The sequence below is a fragment of the Pyrus communis genome, chromosome 5 (genome assembly GCF_963583255.1).
Source record: "Pyrus communis chromosome 5, drPyrComm1.1, whole genome shotgun sequence".
Classification (NCBI taxonomy): domain Eukaryota; kingdom Viridiplantae; phylum Streptophyta; class Magnoliopsida; order Rosales; family Rosaceae; genus Pyrus; species Pyrus communis.
The window spans coordinates 26,407,164-26,422,381 of NC_084807.1; the positions used below are offsets into that span (position 1 = coordinate 26,407,164).

Sequence of the window (15,218 nt, forward strand, 5' to 3'; positions counted from 1 at the left end):
CGTCATAAACTTGATCGGAGACAGTGTTTGGCTGGGCAAAATCGAGAGGAGGAAGGCGAAGGATGAGACATGGCGTCCATGAATTTTGAGGTCCTTCGGCAACGACGATGCGCTCCAATGGCGTGATTTGTTTTTTCACCGTTTAATCTGTGGTGAATTAGTAGGATCAATTGATCCAAGGCTCCGGACAAACAGGATCCGAAGAAGATCCTGTTCTCCAATACACCACTATTAGATGCATCACTGCCATTGTTCTCTGACATAAAGAGGCAACGATGTGTCAAATCTGGGTTTACGGATTTGGATCCTCTCCTGAGCAAGAAGACAAATCCTCTTCATCGTTAAATTTTGATCCAACTGCTACAAATAGGAAATTTTTTTAAAAATTATAATAATTGTAACCATTAGATTTTGATCCAACGACCAGTGTATTTAGATCAGGAGGCTCTGTCTCCTTTGCTCAAATCCAAATCCTACCTATTTACATCCATGTCGTGTTTGTATCAACTCAAACATTGATTAACATGTACGCTTATGTAAAAAGAACAAAATAATAATAAAATAGCGCATACTATTCAAAAAGAAAAGAACTACATGATAAGGTTTAATCTAAACTCCCGACCAACGAGTTGTTCGGATGTCGAGAAGGTTACATCGAACCATCCAAGAGAACCATGAATCTGAATTCTAAGTCTGACTTTTACCCCGCCGATTTCGAACAGCTCACTAAAATTAGAAAAGGGTACAAAATTTTCTACCGGGAAAGATATCTACAAGAACCACATCACGCGATCGAGACCGGAAGATCTAAAACAAGGCCTTTTGCTGTGATATACATTTTTAGGACGGAAAAGTAGCGAAACAGTTAAGTGAGATTAACTAGACCTGATGCAATAGCAGCCCGCCTCCGCCTTCAGGAAGAACAACCGCTATTTACTGAATGGATGCCGCGCTTCCTGGACTATTCACGTCGAAGACATCTATCCAAAATCCCACATTTGAGGGGACAATAAGCTTGGAGCAGTAGGCCGGAACACAGATTTGTTGAAGCTTAAAGAAAAGCTGTCTTGTCACGGCATGGATGACTTAGAGGCATCCGGTGACTCCTTGGCGTTCTTCACAAGAAGATCATAGTTGATAGAAGCCAGCTGTGACAAGTTCTAAGAACACAAATTACACATTAGCACAGTGGATGCGAAAAGAGCTGTGTAGAAAAAACCACCATCATTCATTTTCATCCAGCATCGGAAGAAAAGGAACAGCTTAGGGTCTATATGCCTTACCTTGAATGAAAAATTACTAAAAGTGTACTGCACGTCAACAGTTGGAGCACCAAAGTCCACCAAACTACCACATTCATCCCCCTGAATTAGACGTACAATAGTTAGGTAGCTAAAATAATAATCCCACTGGAATGAACCAGGGTCAAATTTGGATCAGATGGATGATTGTGCCACTAAACATTTATGAATTCAAAGTCAGATTGTTGGCAAATTCGGGTACAATTCAGATCTTTGGTACATCCTTCTGGTCCATATAATTCCAAATCAACTTGGAAGCAGTAAGAGTTATGGGTGATCCTAACAGCTCTATGTGCATAAAGAAATATCTTATATAGGAGCACACATACATCTTCGTCTTGTATGTTGCTACATGAACCACTGCTGCATGTTTCAGTCATGTCATCAAAGTCACTGGTGCCATTAACATGTTCATCTTCTGGGTTCCATGCGTACCGGCTCATGAAATAACTTGTATCGTGTGCATCGGTAGATGGTATGAACATAGCCTGCAGCCAATGGTGGTACACTCTTGACTATCACAGATATATGTCAACGATAATTGAAAAACTAAAACAAGTTTAAACTTGAATTGACCTTCTGCCTAGCAAGCGTGTCCCAGTTAATATCCTTGAAAAAAGAATGTTGCTTCACCTGCCAACAGTCGCAACACTTAATTTTATCATCATTGTAACTTACAAATGAACTTCAGTCAAGGGTAGTCAGCAAATTACCTCCCTGGTACCTGTTGCTCCAAGTCTTTGAACTGGGTTGTCGGTAAGGAGTCTGACAAGGAGTGCAGAAGAAATATAAGTAAGATAAAGGTTTCTCTTGAAATATAAAGGCATAGTAACAAAATCCGCATAAGAAAGAAGTCAAAATAGCATTGTAAATAATACATCCAGAAAATGCAACTGATCTCTTCTAAAGATTCTTACTTGTCAATCAAATCGTATGCCTCAGGGCTCATCTCCTCAGGTACTTTAGGCCAGGGGATGTCTCTGTTTATTATATTGTTGAAAATTTGCTGCAATAAGTAGGATCTATAAGTTATAACGTCACACTGCTCCCTCATGATTATCAAATGATATGATATAGGAAATGATACCATTCACAGAAAGGGATCAAATAATCCATTCAGATGTTGAGGAAACTAATTGAGTAGAAAATATGCACCTTATCTTGGTTCCATGAAACACTTGGACCAATGCTAAACAGAATTTACCCTATTGCAGATAATATTCAAAGAAAAGTACAACCAGAAAAAAAAAAATAATAATAATAATAATACAATGTTGTGCAGAGTTGAACTTAATCCTTTCTGAACAATAACTAAATTCATGAGATCAACCCAAAAAACCTATTGGAACAAACTCTTACCAAGAAAAATTCTTAAAAGAACGAACCAGAAATCAACAAACAACTTAAAATGCATAAGCAAATTATGCTTATGGTAAATACGCCAATGAAAGGGAGGGGAAAGAAAGATAATGTTCATAAGACATTCATGAGTTTACTGAAGAGTGTAAAGAACAAGTTAATATATGGACGATTGAGATGCACTGAAATGTCTCCCACCATTGTACATCTCAGTTGTCCATATAAATTTTAACTACTGAGAAACAGAACCTTGTTTAAGAACCTAGGAGAGAAGGCCTGCATACATATCACATATGCATGACAGAAAATGACTACATTTAGTAAATACGGAAGATAAAGTTCATTCTGTTCTGTGCAATAGTCCAAAACCAAAATAACTTTATGCCCACGATAATTAGACTGCATACCTGTGGATGTTCTGCATTGAATGGTGGAATACCGACAAGCAGCTCAAAAAGAATAACCCCCACAGACCACCAATCAGCAGTTGCACCATGCCCCATGCCAAGAAGTATTTCAGGTGCCAAATAATCAGGGGTCCCAACGACTGAATGCTTTTGGCGCTGTGCCCTTTCCGATGAAGACTCAGATTTTGGATCATCATCTGGGACAAAACCAGTAGCACTAACTGATGGACCTGATAAGTCATCAGTGCTGCTGATTAGACCAACGTTGGAGAGCCCAAAATCTGTCAACTGTAACATAAGGGATTAGAGATTTGTGAGAAGTGACAAGTAAACTCTTTATGGCAGAACAGAACCTACACAACTAATCCACCAAAAAAATAACAGCAGATGCATGATATAATGCCAGAATGCGTATACTATGCCCAAACTTATCTCCAGTAGTATAAACAAAAAACTAACATGAAAGAACTGACACTGCAAAATATTGACCTTGATATGACCATCTTGACCAATCAACAGGTTGTCTGGCTTCAAGTCTCTGTGGATAACGTTTAGCGAATGCAAATACTCCAAAGCAAGAACCTTTAAGAAGAAAAAGGAAAAGAAAAAAATTACTTATGCTGTTTTAACATCAGTGAGAAACTTTTAGAGAGAAGACATGAGAAAGTGAATGCGGAGATGGGAAAAAGAAAAAAAGTAGTAAATCCCTTACAACTTCTGCAATATATACACGGGCCATATCTTCATCCAAGCAGCCTAGATTTCTCAATAAAGAGTAAAGATCTCCACCATTTAAGTACTCCATGACCAGATAAAGATTTTCCGTGCATGTAAAAGAATAGAAAAATCGGACCTGTTCATCATCAGAAGTACGTGTTAGGAAAAACTTTGGACGTGCAATGCATTCTTAAAGTGAAAAATACATGGGGACCCACTCACCACAAAAGGATTGCGGACCAAAATAAGGATGTTACGCTCCGCCAAAATACTCTCAACGGCATTTTTACGGATCATATCAGCCTTCTTCAATACCTGCAGAAACGTACCACCATATCAGACTGTCTTGAAACATTAACTTGCAATTAAAAGATAGATTCCATGGGAATCTTTTTGCTCCAATGGATAAATGTGCACTATTTCTCTTAAAATTAAAACACAGAATCAAACAGACCTTTATAGCAAATAAGTCACCAGTCGCTCTTTTTCTGGCAAGAAAAACTCGTCCAAATGCACCCCTGCTTATTGGTTTTATTGTCTCAAAATCTTCAATAGAAGTTCGATCCTTAGAACATGGATTGATGGGGCTGGCACGTAGACTACGAACTGCTTCATCTTCCACTGAACTTTCTTCATCAGCCATACCATTTGATGAATCCAATTTTTCATCTTCTATCTGCCCACAAAGATGTACATATTTTTCCCTGTAAAGTTCAGAATTATAATTTATCAGAGATGCTTTAATTAGACTTTAAATAATTAGCTAACTAGAGAAGCTAAAAACTATACAATTTTGTTGATGCTCAAACCAACAAAATATTGAGGGGAATTCACATTTGTGCAAAGCACAAGATATATCTCTAATAAAAATAGGCCTAAACTCACTGCAGCAATTTTTCAGTACGCCTTCCAAAAGTCTCTACAACGAGTGCATCCACCTTCCTGTCCTGGATAGCATATTTTAGGTCTTCCAGTCGTTCAAGCATATACTCCAATGCAGTGTAGTCACAATTGCTAACATTTGCGACAGAACGAGTGATGTCCAGTAGATTGTGTATCTGTCAATCCATGGTCTGATTAAAATACAAACATAAAAGGAGCAGCTGTCTACACCTACCCAGTTCCACCAGAAATAGAAACTAAAAACAAAGTATAGTAACCTCATATTTAAAAGAAAAGGAATTAAAAGCAGAATTTTTGGTCAGATGAAAAGTAGGACACCTGCTGATAACTCTCAAGTTCTGGTATTGCTCTCCCTCCACTCAGCAGCATTTCAATATGACTGGTTCTTGGTGTTTGTAATGGTGATCTTGGTGTCGAACTTCCTGCTGACGAGGTTCTGGTGCCTTGTTCAGGTATCAAAGCAGAACGTGCATCACATGAGATGTCAGGCAAAACATTCAGATCTTCCATAACATAAGAGTTGTCAACACCAGGAATGCAATCAAGACTGCCTTCAGAGAAGCGAGACAAGTCAATTCGCTTTGGTGACAACTCATCTAAATCTTCATGCATCTGTGAGGGATACACTCTTGCAGCATCATAATGTCCTCGAGTTTCAGTGCCTTTTGGTGTCCAAGATTCCATTATCCTTTCAAGAGCTTCAGCAACTCTTTCAAGTCGTTCATTCACAGTTAAACCCTTCAAGTCACACCTATCAGCAATCGTACATATACGAGAGTGTTCCTCTACATGTACAGTTGGTATTTCAACCTCACATATTCGACAAATCATCACATTTTCGTATGCAACATTCTGCTGGTCCATCCATATTCCCCAAGAGACTCTTTGTGCACTTGCAGACACCTCTGAGTGTTCAGGATGGCATGAAGTATCCAAATTTTCCATACTGTAGTCACCACAAGTTTTTGTGTCATCATTGGCATGCAAACGATCTGATTTTTCCTTTGATGGTGTGTCAGCAACATCATTGCCTTTCTGATTTTTCTCAGCAGCAGATGGAAGTTTTTTCCAAGAGGACATCCTATAGCTGCCAGTAGATTCAACACTTTTGGCAGTGCAAACCTCCACTTCCTCAGCTCCACTAACTTTGTCCTGCTCACGAGACTTCTTCATTTGCTTCTCATTTATTTCCTTCCCACCCAGTGAACCACTATAGCTCTGCTGTGCAGCCTGCAAAATTTGTTCTGGATAAACACCAAGATCACTGAACTGATGAAGACTGAGAATGTGCTCTTCCTCATAGCCACTCTCTTTCTGGAACTGCACAAGCCGTGTGCACCGAGTGAGAATAAAAAGAAGACGGGTGTGCGCTTGTTTGAGGGCCCCCATTGGTAGCTCTTGACGCCGGTCATCCAAACTCTGAACAATGCCTTCACATTTGACCCAAAATTCACCAGGCGACATCTTTGCACACCTCCGGGCGATAACCAACAAATCCTCAAAGTTCTCTTTCCATTCAGGATTAGACTGTGTAGACTTTTCAAGCATTCCGACCAAATCACCAGCAAATGCGCCTAAATCAAAGTCAACCTCTTCCTTTAACTTCTCAAATCTTGCCTTGAGCGCCACCATAATCTCCTAAAAGAATTTATAGTAGCTGCATAATTTAATGTGATTGGCCAAAACAAAATATACTCTAAAAGGCATAAAAATTGTATACAAAGGAGGGCAAGGCAATAGTATTACCTCCATATGCCCGAAAGCACGAGACTTCCACAGAGGAAATGCTCGAACTCCTTTGGAGTTGAGCTCATGAGAGAAACTCTTAATTTCAGGTGTTCTCTTTTTTCTTCCACTCGTAACACGCAGTATTGCCTGAAAACGCGGCGACTGCATTTCCTTTGAAAAGGCTGCATGATTACCCTACCAATATATACATTACACACAAAACAACAGCATTGTCAAGCTTGTGAGCCACCTACATTTCTCCAACGAACTAACAGTATATATTATATAATATGCATATACATATACATACATATATGAGATTCACTGACAATTTCCTACCTCCAACACTGGATTGAGTAGTGATGCATTTCTGAGCGATTTTGATTGATCCCACTGCACAGATTCCGCTATAAAGAAATCGCAAATTAAAATTAAAAATACACTTGAAATTAATAATACCTGATGATCGAATTGGGCAAATTCAATCAAGATTTCCCAAAAAAATAATAAAAATAAATATATGTACCTGGTTGTAAGGGCGCGAGTTTAGGTTTTGGTTTGACGGTGTACTTGACCTTGCTCGATACATCGCCGAAATTCAACGGCGCGCAAACGGAGGAAGAGAATCGAAGCGGTGACGGAGCCGACCGAGTCCGAATGTGATTGAGGCCGAGCGAAGACGGCAAGACGATAGGCGGATCGTCTGCTCTGCGCTCCGCACTATCATCGTCCTCATCTTCCTCGTCGTCTTCAAATTCCTCGTCTTCGTGGATCGTGTGCCTAGTGCTTCGTTGAATCGGGATTTGAGGGATCTTAAGGAGCTTGGCTCTGGAGGGGGAGGGCTGTTGAGTCGGGGAGGAGACGGAAGACGTCGTTCCGGGGTCTGATTTGTCGTCGGAGATGGAAATCAGCGGCGGGTTTGTAGAAGGCGGAGGAGGGCTCGACATGGAGACGACGGTTCGGGTTTAAATGCGGATCCGGATTCGTCATGGGATTGTGGGAGAGGAGAGAGAGGGGGAGGGGTGGCTGTGGGGAGATTATCTCGCGGGAAGAGAGAGAGAGGGCGTTAGAGAGCGACACGAATCGGTTGCGGGGTTTGAAACGTGCTTCCCGCTAACCATGAGTCTGGGCCGCGTTCCCATGCGGAGGGGACTAGCGTAACTACGGAGCTACAATCGCGTGTGGACGGGACCATCGTACCTAACTGTGTGAACAATCAAAGCCTTGGTCGAAATTTTTAGAAAAAATCTTATAGCATTTGCTTACTCACATATACGTTTAGAGGATGTCTATGGAAGACAAGGACATAGACAACGACCTCTAGGCTCTAGTCCAACAAAGTAAGGGCAAGTCGTGACCCAACCACTGCCTGCCCAAAAGCATTTGCTTAGTCGCATAAATGTTTAGAGTATGTCCATCATTCGTGAAAGGTAAGGACAAAGATAACAATGTTACCCTCCAGTCCAAAAAATCTTTTCCAGCAATTCAACAAAGTAAGGGCAAGTTGTGAGCCAACCAATGCTCTCCCCCCCCCCTAACAAAAAAGAAAGCACATGCTTCTCAAGCCCTACCTTGTGCCAACAGCAAATTAATGTCAGCCATGATTTAAATTTTTTTTTGTTAGGCATGTGTAACGCACGCACGAAGAAGAAGAGTGGAGCTGACAAAACTACAACAACGATTCTGCTGCAGCAAACCACTGATGGCTTTCCAATGATTTAGACACGTGGCGCTTTGGGATTTCCAACCGTCAAAGAAATTGAAAATGTTACTGTCGGCACATGAGGTTTTAATTTTTTCACATTATATTATATTGCAGTGAGAAAGTAAGGATAAACACATTTTATGTTTTTAGATTTTAGGTGATTTTAAAAATGGGTCATGAGGTTTTATTTATTTATTTATTTTCATATTACACTATATGATGTTTTGATATTGTATCAATTTACACCTTAATATGTATGTTTTAACATCTAATCATCCATTAAATTGATTAGTGTTTTTGCCAATGCAAATGTGACTTACAAGTTAATTCATATATGAGTTTCATAATCATCATGTTATCAATTTAACGAATGATCAAAATGTATGAATTGATGCAATTTCAATAACTATTTGCAAAAAAATAAAACTTTGTAGTCCATTTTATATATATCTTTAAAAGCAATTTCACCCCTAAAAAATGAATTGGCCCAAAGTCCATTTAATCCACCCAAATGAATAGTAATTGACTCCATTGAATAGTAATTGGCCAAATTGTCACATCCCCGCCCAGGGGGGACCACTTCCCCACCCTACTTCATCACCGTAGTACGATATTGTCCGATTTGGGCCCTGACTACGCCCTTACGGTTTTGTTTCTGGGAGCTCACATGAGAACTTCCCGGTGGGTCACTCATCATAGGAGTGCTCTCGTGCACTACTCGCTTAACTTCAGAGTTCCCATGGAATCCGAAACTAGTGAGCTCCCAAAAAGCCTCGTGCTAGGTAGGGATGAGAATATATATATATATATATATATATATATATATATATATATATATAAGGATCATTCCCCTGGACGATGTGAGATGTCACACAAATGCATCTCCACCCTTAAAACTAAATAGCCTAGTCCATTTTATTAAAATATTATTAATTTTTTATTATAAAATAATAAAAATAATTTTATTTTTAATTTCTGACATTTACTTTATTTATTAAAAAATATATATTTTTTTTTTTTTAAGTTTTTTGGTCGAAAAATCTGGACCATTGATCTGAAAAGTTTTTACGGCTGAAAATCCAAGTGCCCAGAAAACTAGCTATTGAAAATCCAACGGCCGAGGCTTAGCCACATGGCACATGTCCCGTGCCCTTTAGTGCCCTTGCAATGCGGGCTCGACGCCTCTCGCCTTGTCAGGGATGTGTGACCACGCGAGCGTGTTTCCCACACACTTGACGCAAAAAAAATTATGTTGTCCGATGACGTTATGCTGGCGTCAGCATGACGCCAAATAGGCCGGTTCCTACCTCAGCCTATTTTGAACTGACCTACAAACTGACTTGCACTTTAGGCTAACCTATTTTAAAGGGAGGAGGGGTTTTTTTAGATTCCAGCCTATTTTTTAAGGCTTTCGATCAGCTTAAAAAATAGGGCTGAGTTTCTCTAAATTAGGGGTGTAAATTAACACGAAGACTATTTGAGTCTCGCGCGGCCCCGCGCGCAGTCCGATATAAACCCATTTCCACTTGTAACTAAACCCGACCCGGTCCATCAAAACGTCCGTTCGATGAGAAACCCCGACCCGAATTACGCATACCGAACATAAGATAGCTAAACCGACCTCAGTACGCCGCCACCGCAAAACAATGCTGAGTCTTCTCCGGAGGTCCGCCGGAAAGCTCCGGTACAAACCCGGTACCATTTTCAACTATTCGGACCCTCTCACAACCCGGCGCCACTACACCTCCGTAGTCCCACAAATCAAATCCGCCGCCGCCACCGGTCTTTATGGCATCGACCACTTAAAGTCCCCCAAAGGCTTTCAACGTTTCGTCGACGATGCAATCGAAAGGTACGGACTTTTCCAAATTAAACGAAAACATGCAAATTCCCAATATATATGAAGTTTTAACTTCAAATTCTCTCCAAAAATTCTTTTTTTTTTGTTTGTAGGTCGGGAGAGCTGGTTGCATACATTGCCGGGATGCCTTCGTCGGCGGAAGTAGTTAGAGCCATGGATGAAATTTCTGATACAGTATGCGATTGGAATTTTAAAATTTTCACAGTTTTGCTACTTTGTTCATAAGAGTGTGTGCTTGAACTAATTTTCTTGTATTATTTGTCTAATTTGTTGTAGGTTTGCTCTGTCCTTGACTCAGCGGAGCTTTGTCGAAACAGTCATCCTGACAGGTTATTCTCTGAATTGTTCGAATTTTCGGTTCTCCCACTAAGTAATTTTTCGCTTTTTCGTATTTGGATTGTCAATGTAATTGATTCTGACATGGATATTCAACATACAGAGTTCAGTTTTTTGCTTTTTGATTGTATTGATGTTTGTATACTAGGGAATTCGTTGAGGAGGCGACCAAAGCATCCAGGAGAATGAGTGAATATCTACATGTGAGGTGACGGTGAATCGTCTTTGCAAATTTTTACTCACAATTTTGTTGTCTGTGTGAATTATATTGTGTCTGAGCCATTGCTAGTGTCTGAGTTTTTTTTTTTTTTTTTAATCACTGTGTTGTAGTTTCTGAATACAAATCATACTTTGTATAATGCCGTGAAAAAAGCTGAGCAAGAGGGCAAATTGCTTACAGCCGAAGCTCAAAGGGTTGCACATTTCCTCCGCCATGACTTTGAGAAGGGTGGAATTCATCTTTCTGATGGTATTTACTTTTCTCTTCTTGTTTTATGATGCTGTTGCGGCAGGGATTTTATTTCAGTCAAATAACGTTTCACTTACGCTTTGCAGAGAAATTGGATAGAGTGAATGAGCTGAATATAGAAATTTCCAAACTGTGCAGACAGTAAGTACACTACTTAATTTACTTTTCCAATGGTTAGGGCCTTTAGGACTGCTATCGGGTTAGGAAAATGAGTTCATTTCTACTGGTTTGTATAATTAATGATGCCATTTGTATGATTAATGATGCCACACAATTATTCTGTTTGTAATATTTGACCATGGACATAGCTTGGGCCCCTTCCGCCCATTTTCCATTGAACCTTAGGTCCAGATGTATCATATTCAAATTATGCCACGTAGTGTTGTTGGAGATTTGTTTTTAATTGCTTGTTGATGCTGTGCCATCTTTTTATTTTTACTTTTTAACGAGTTTGTATAATTGACTTACCTTTGCTTTAATTGCATTTGTTTTTGGCGCAGGTTCAATATAAATATTGACACTGACCCAGGTGCTGTAGATATTTTCCCAGCATCACGTATACCTCAAAATTTGCACCATCTCCTTAAACCCATCTATCGTTCCACATCTGTAATTTCAAGGGAATCGTTGAGGCCAAGGGGTAACATGAATGAAAAGGGATTTCGTATAACAACAGACCCACATACTCTATCCTGTGTATTGCAAGGGGCACAAGATGATGAGGTAACTTCATTGTTTAGAAAAACTCATTTTTTTCTTGTTTTCTGAATTGTTGTTGCTGAAGGGAGTTGAGGCGGTGGGTCCATATATTGCATGTCATTAAAGTTTCTCTCCCAGTTTCAGATACATGTTTTATGTTTTGTTTTCTTTAATTAAATGAATTTGGTTTCAGGTTAGGAAAATGGCATATATCAAAGGAAACTCTGTTCCTCGTGCAAACCTTGGTGTTCTTGATAAACTTATAGCTGCCCGTCATGAGCTAGCTCAGGTTAGTTATCTTCATATTTGGTGCCTACCAAATATTTAACATGTGATGCAGTTTAATTCTGTTGTATTTGTATTTATGGGCATTTTTTGGCCTTATTGATGAATGCAGATAATGTGTTATAGATCTTATGCTGAATACACCTTGAAGCCTAACATGGCTTCATCCCCAGAAGTTGTGATGTCTTTCTTGAAAGAGATGAGCGAGATGGTCAGACCTAGCGCTGATGAGGTATTATGTCCTTAGGAAACATATTTGTAGTGTTTGTAAGAATTGCTGCAATTTTGTTTTGGCTGTAGATCATACTGCAGCTTTTGTCTCTTAATGATCACTTTTACTGTAGGAGTTTAAAAAAATTAGGGAATTTAAGAGAGAAAAATGTGGTCAGCAATCTGGTAATTTAGAGCCATGGGATGAGGCATACTACACAGCAATGATGAAGTCTTCTGCCTATGACTTGGACTCTTCGGTATGTTTTGTTCTCCTGTTTGCTTTTAAAGTAAACAACTGGAACAAGTTTGCTTGCTAACACATCATATTGAGGGTATGGAAGCAAGGGAAGTTATCTTGATTCTCTTTCTCACCAATGCAGGTTGTTGCATCGTATTTTTCTCTTCCACATTGTATCGAGGGTTTGAAAGTGCTGGTTGAATCATTATTTGGTGCTACGCTTCATAGCATCCCCCTAGCACCAGGTGAATCATGGCACCCAGATGTGCGTAAAATGGCACTTCATCATCCTGAAGAGGTATTCACATGGATAATAATGGACATGAATGTTTTATACACACACACACACACATATATATATATATATATGTTATACACTTCAAGAGAATTTAAAGCTTTGTGAATGCTTCAGTTATATGCATAATTCTGTGTAAACTCTTGTTCATGCCTGAATATGATTGTACTGGTTTTGTCTTCTGTGACACGTATGTTCATCAGGATCTATGTACTTGTTACAGGGTGATTTGGGGTATCTGTACCTTGATTTGTACTCAAGGAAGGGCAAGTATCCAGGTTGTGCTCATTTTGCAATTAAAGGTGGCCGCAGGGTTTCTGAATCAGAATATCAACTTCCTGTATGTAAATATTTTTGCTTTACTTGACTTTTATTTTTCATATTATGCCGTCTTTCTAAAGACTAAAGAGTAGACTTGATAATTCTTAGTTAGATTCTTGAAAATGGAATAAAGCGAATTAGGGACTCTAAGTACTTTTTTGGACCTTAAAACTGTTGACACTATGGCGGTTTTGCATTTGTGTTGGAGAAACTCTCCTATTGGATGTGAGAACATAGTATTTTGGAATTAATTCCCCTTCTCTGTGAAAAGGTTTGAATTAAGTGACAGACTATTTCAGAACATCAACAATAAAATCATTCAATGACTTACTACATCATCGCTTATTTCATTGGGTTTAAACTCTGCTTTGGTGCACAGGTTGTTGCTCTTGTATGCAGTTTTTCTGCTTCACGTCATTCATCAACTGCGAGGCTAAATCATTTCGAACTGGAAACTCTGTTTCATGAGTTTGGACATGCTCTCCATTCGTTGCTTTCAAGAACGGTATTCTAGAAACACCTTATGACTGGGAAGTACAATATCTACATCATTTCCTCTTCCTTTTCATGAATTAATAGTCAACTTTTTATTGTTTCTGGCAGGATTACCAACACTTTTCAGGTACCAGGGTGATTTTTGATTTAGCGGAAACACCTTCAAACCTTTTTGAGTAAGTTCAATGCTTTGATTATTTTCTGATCATCCTTTTAATATGACAATGTGGTTGAATATATTTGACATGATGGTTTTAACGTGTGTAACTCTCTGAATTATCACTGTTAGAAACGGTAGTCCATTTTGGGGATTTTGATGATAAAATATTTAATGTTTTGTTGATAATAACCTTCGTGAAGATAGGTTGGTAATGCGCTGACAATAATTCTGGCACTATGTCTAGGTACTTTTCATGGGATTACCGAGTTTTGAAGACATTTGCCAAACACTATTCAACTGGTGAAATTATCCCTAAGAAACTTGTAGAGTCAATGCAGGGTGCCAGAAAAATGTTTGCTGCAACTGAATTGCAACGTCAGGTTATTGTCCAAGGACTATCTAAATCGATACCACTTGACCAATTTTTACTGATGGAGGAAAAGTTGCGAAACCACAAAGAAGGAATATTGACCCATGTTTACTTGCTTGTTTTCTGTTCATCAGATTTTTTATGCTGCTATTGACCAAACATTCTTCGGGGAACAGCCAACCCCACCAACAAGCTCTATCGTTGCGGATTTGAAAAGACAGTATACTAGTTGGAAGCATGTGGAGGACACCCACTGGGAGACCCGATTCAGTCACCTCTTGAATTATGGTGCAGGTATGCTGAATTTTTTTCAAACATATAGAAGGGAAATTCAAAAAGTTCACATGGCCAATTAGTAATGCTGTGTTCAGTAGTACAACTTCTTGTCTGTAAATCACTCTTGAAAATCGGCAATCCGATCTTCATCAGGTTGCTTGCAAGTATCTGGGATCCACTTTGAGCTTTAGAAGTACCTCAAATCAGGAAAATTATTACAAATAATACCCTCCTTTATTGTATCCAAGTTCGTTTTCATGGCTGATAAGCGTACATTATTTTGCAGGTTATTATAGCTACTTATACGCCAGATGTTTTGCCGCAACGATATGGCAGAAGCTGTGTCACGAGGATCCACTATCATTAACTACGGGAACTGCTTTAAGAACAAAGTTGTTACAGCATGGGGGAGCAAAAGATCCAGCTGATTTGTTAAACGGTCTTGTAGGAGATGGAATTTTGAGGGATTGTAACGGAGGAATAGTTCCTGATATCACCTGTCTTTGCGACGAAATGAAGCTGGGGGTGAAGGTATAGTGAACAGCCGCTGCTGTGAACATTCGAGCTCTCAAGAACTAGCCAACTAACAGCAACAGGAGGAATGAAACTGAGGGAGATGAAGGGCTCCTCTTCTAGGAGTTGCCGGCTGGGGTTAGCAGCTCTGGATTCCGCTCGGAGTTGTTATGGCATAAAGGCATTTGATTTTTAGAAACTTGCATTTGAATTTTGACATGGATGAAAAAGAATCAACGGTACAGATCATTTACGTAAAAGAATTATGTTACAGATTGTTAAGGGTAAAAATTTAGTTACAGGTTCCTACTAATTGATTATTTTTACAAGAAGAGTTGAACAAAAACTGAGAAAAATCCTTCCCTTCTACCCAGAAACTACTCGAAGCTAGCAGCCGGAAGTTTACTGCTCCGGTTCACCATCCATACACGAATAATAGAATTCACTTCGTCGGGCAGTTCGTCGTGCGGGCAATGACCTCATTTTGATAACCGTACCAAACTTGGAGGGCCTAAAATTCCGTTGCACTTAAACCTAACTGTTTTGTTAGGAAAGATATCATCTCCG

General features: G+C 39.4%; 2 protein-coding genes across 2 annotated transcripts; one reads left to right on the forward strand and one right to left on the reverse strand.

The window, feature by feature from the left end:
* Window positions 1-570: 570 nt before the first annotated feature.
* Window positions 571-7,362, reverse strand: LOC137735481 (probable serine/threonine protein kinase IRE). The gene is made up of 16 exons (XM_068474913.1): window positions 6,942-7,362; window positions 6,755-6,822; window positions 6,434-6,610; window positions 5,006-6,325; window positions 4,670-4,842; window positions 4,239-4,488; window positions 4,007-4,099; window positions 3,780-3,920; window positions 3,557-3,649; window positions 3,068-3,355; window positions 2,219-2,307; window positions 2,015-2,066; window positions 1,878-1,934; window positions 1,631-1,789; window positions 1,284-1,364; window positions 571-1,160 (listed from the first exon to the last, which is right to left on the reverse strand). Exons 1-16 carry the CDS (start codon window positions 7,360-7,362, stop codon window positions 1,071-1,073), a joined length of 3,552 nt encoding a protein of 1,183 aa, XP_068331014.1. The 3' UTR covers window positions 571-1,070.
* A 2,212-nt stretch (window positions 7,363-9,574) lies between these two features.
* On the forward strand, window positions 9,575-14,964 carry LOC137735014 (mitochondrial intermediate peptidase, mitochondrial). Its single transcript, XM_068474367.1, has 17 exons — window positions 9,575-9,972; window positions 10,074-10,155; window positions 10,258-10,310; window positions 10,466-10,520; window positions 10,648-10,786; window positions 10,873-10,927; window positions 11,287-11,509; window positions 11,679-11,774; window positions 11,883-12,002; window positions 12,115-12,240; window positions 12,364-12,519; window positions 12,740-12,856; window positions 13,217-13,342; window positions 13,441-13,508; window positions 13,737-13,872; window positions 13,997-14,156; window positions 14,425-14,964. Exons 1-17 carry the CDS (start codon window positions 9,767-9,769, stop codon window positions 14,673-14,675), a joined length of 2,169 nt encoding a protein of 722 aa, XP_068330468.1. The 5' UTR covers window positions 9,575-9,766; the 3' UTR covers window positions 14,676-14,964.
* The last annotated feature ends 254 nt before the right edge of the window (window positions 14,965-15,218 follow it).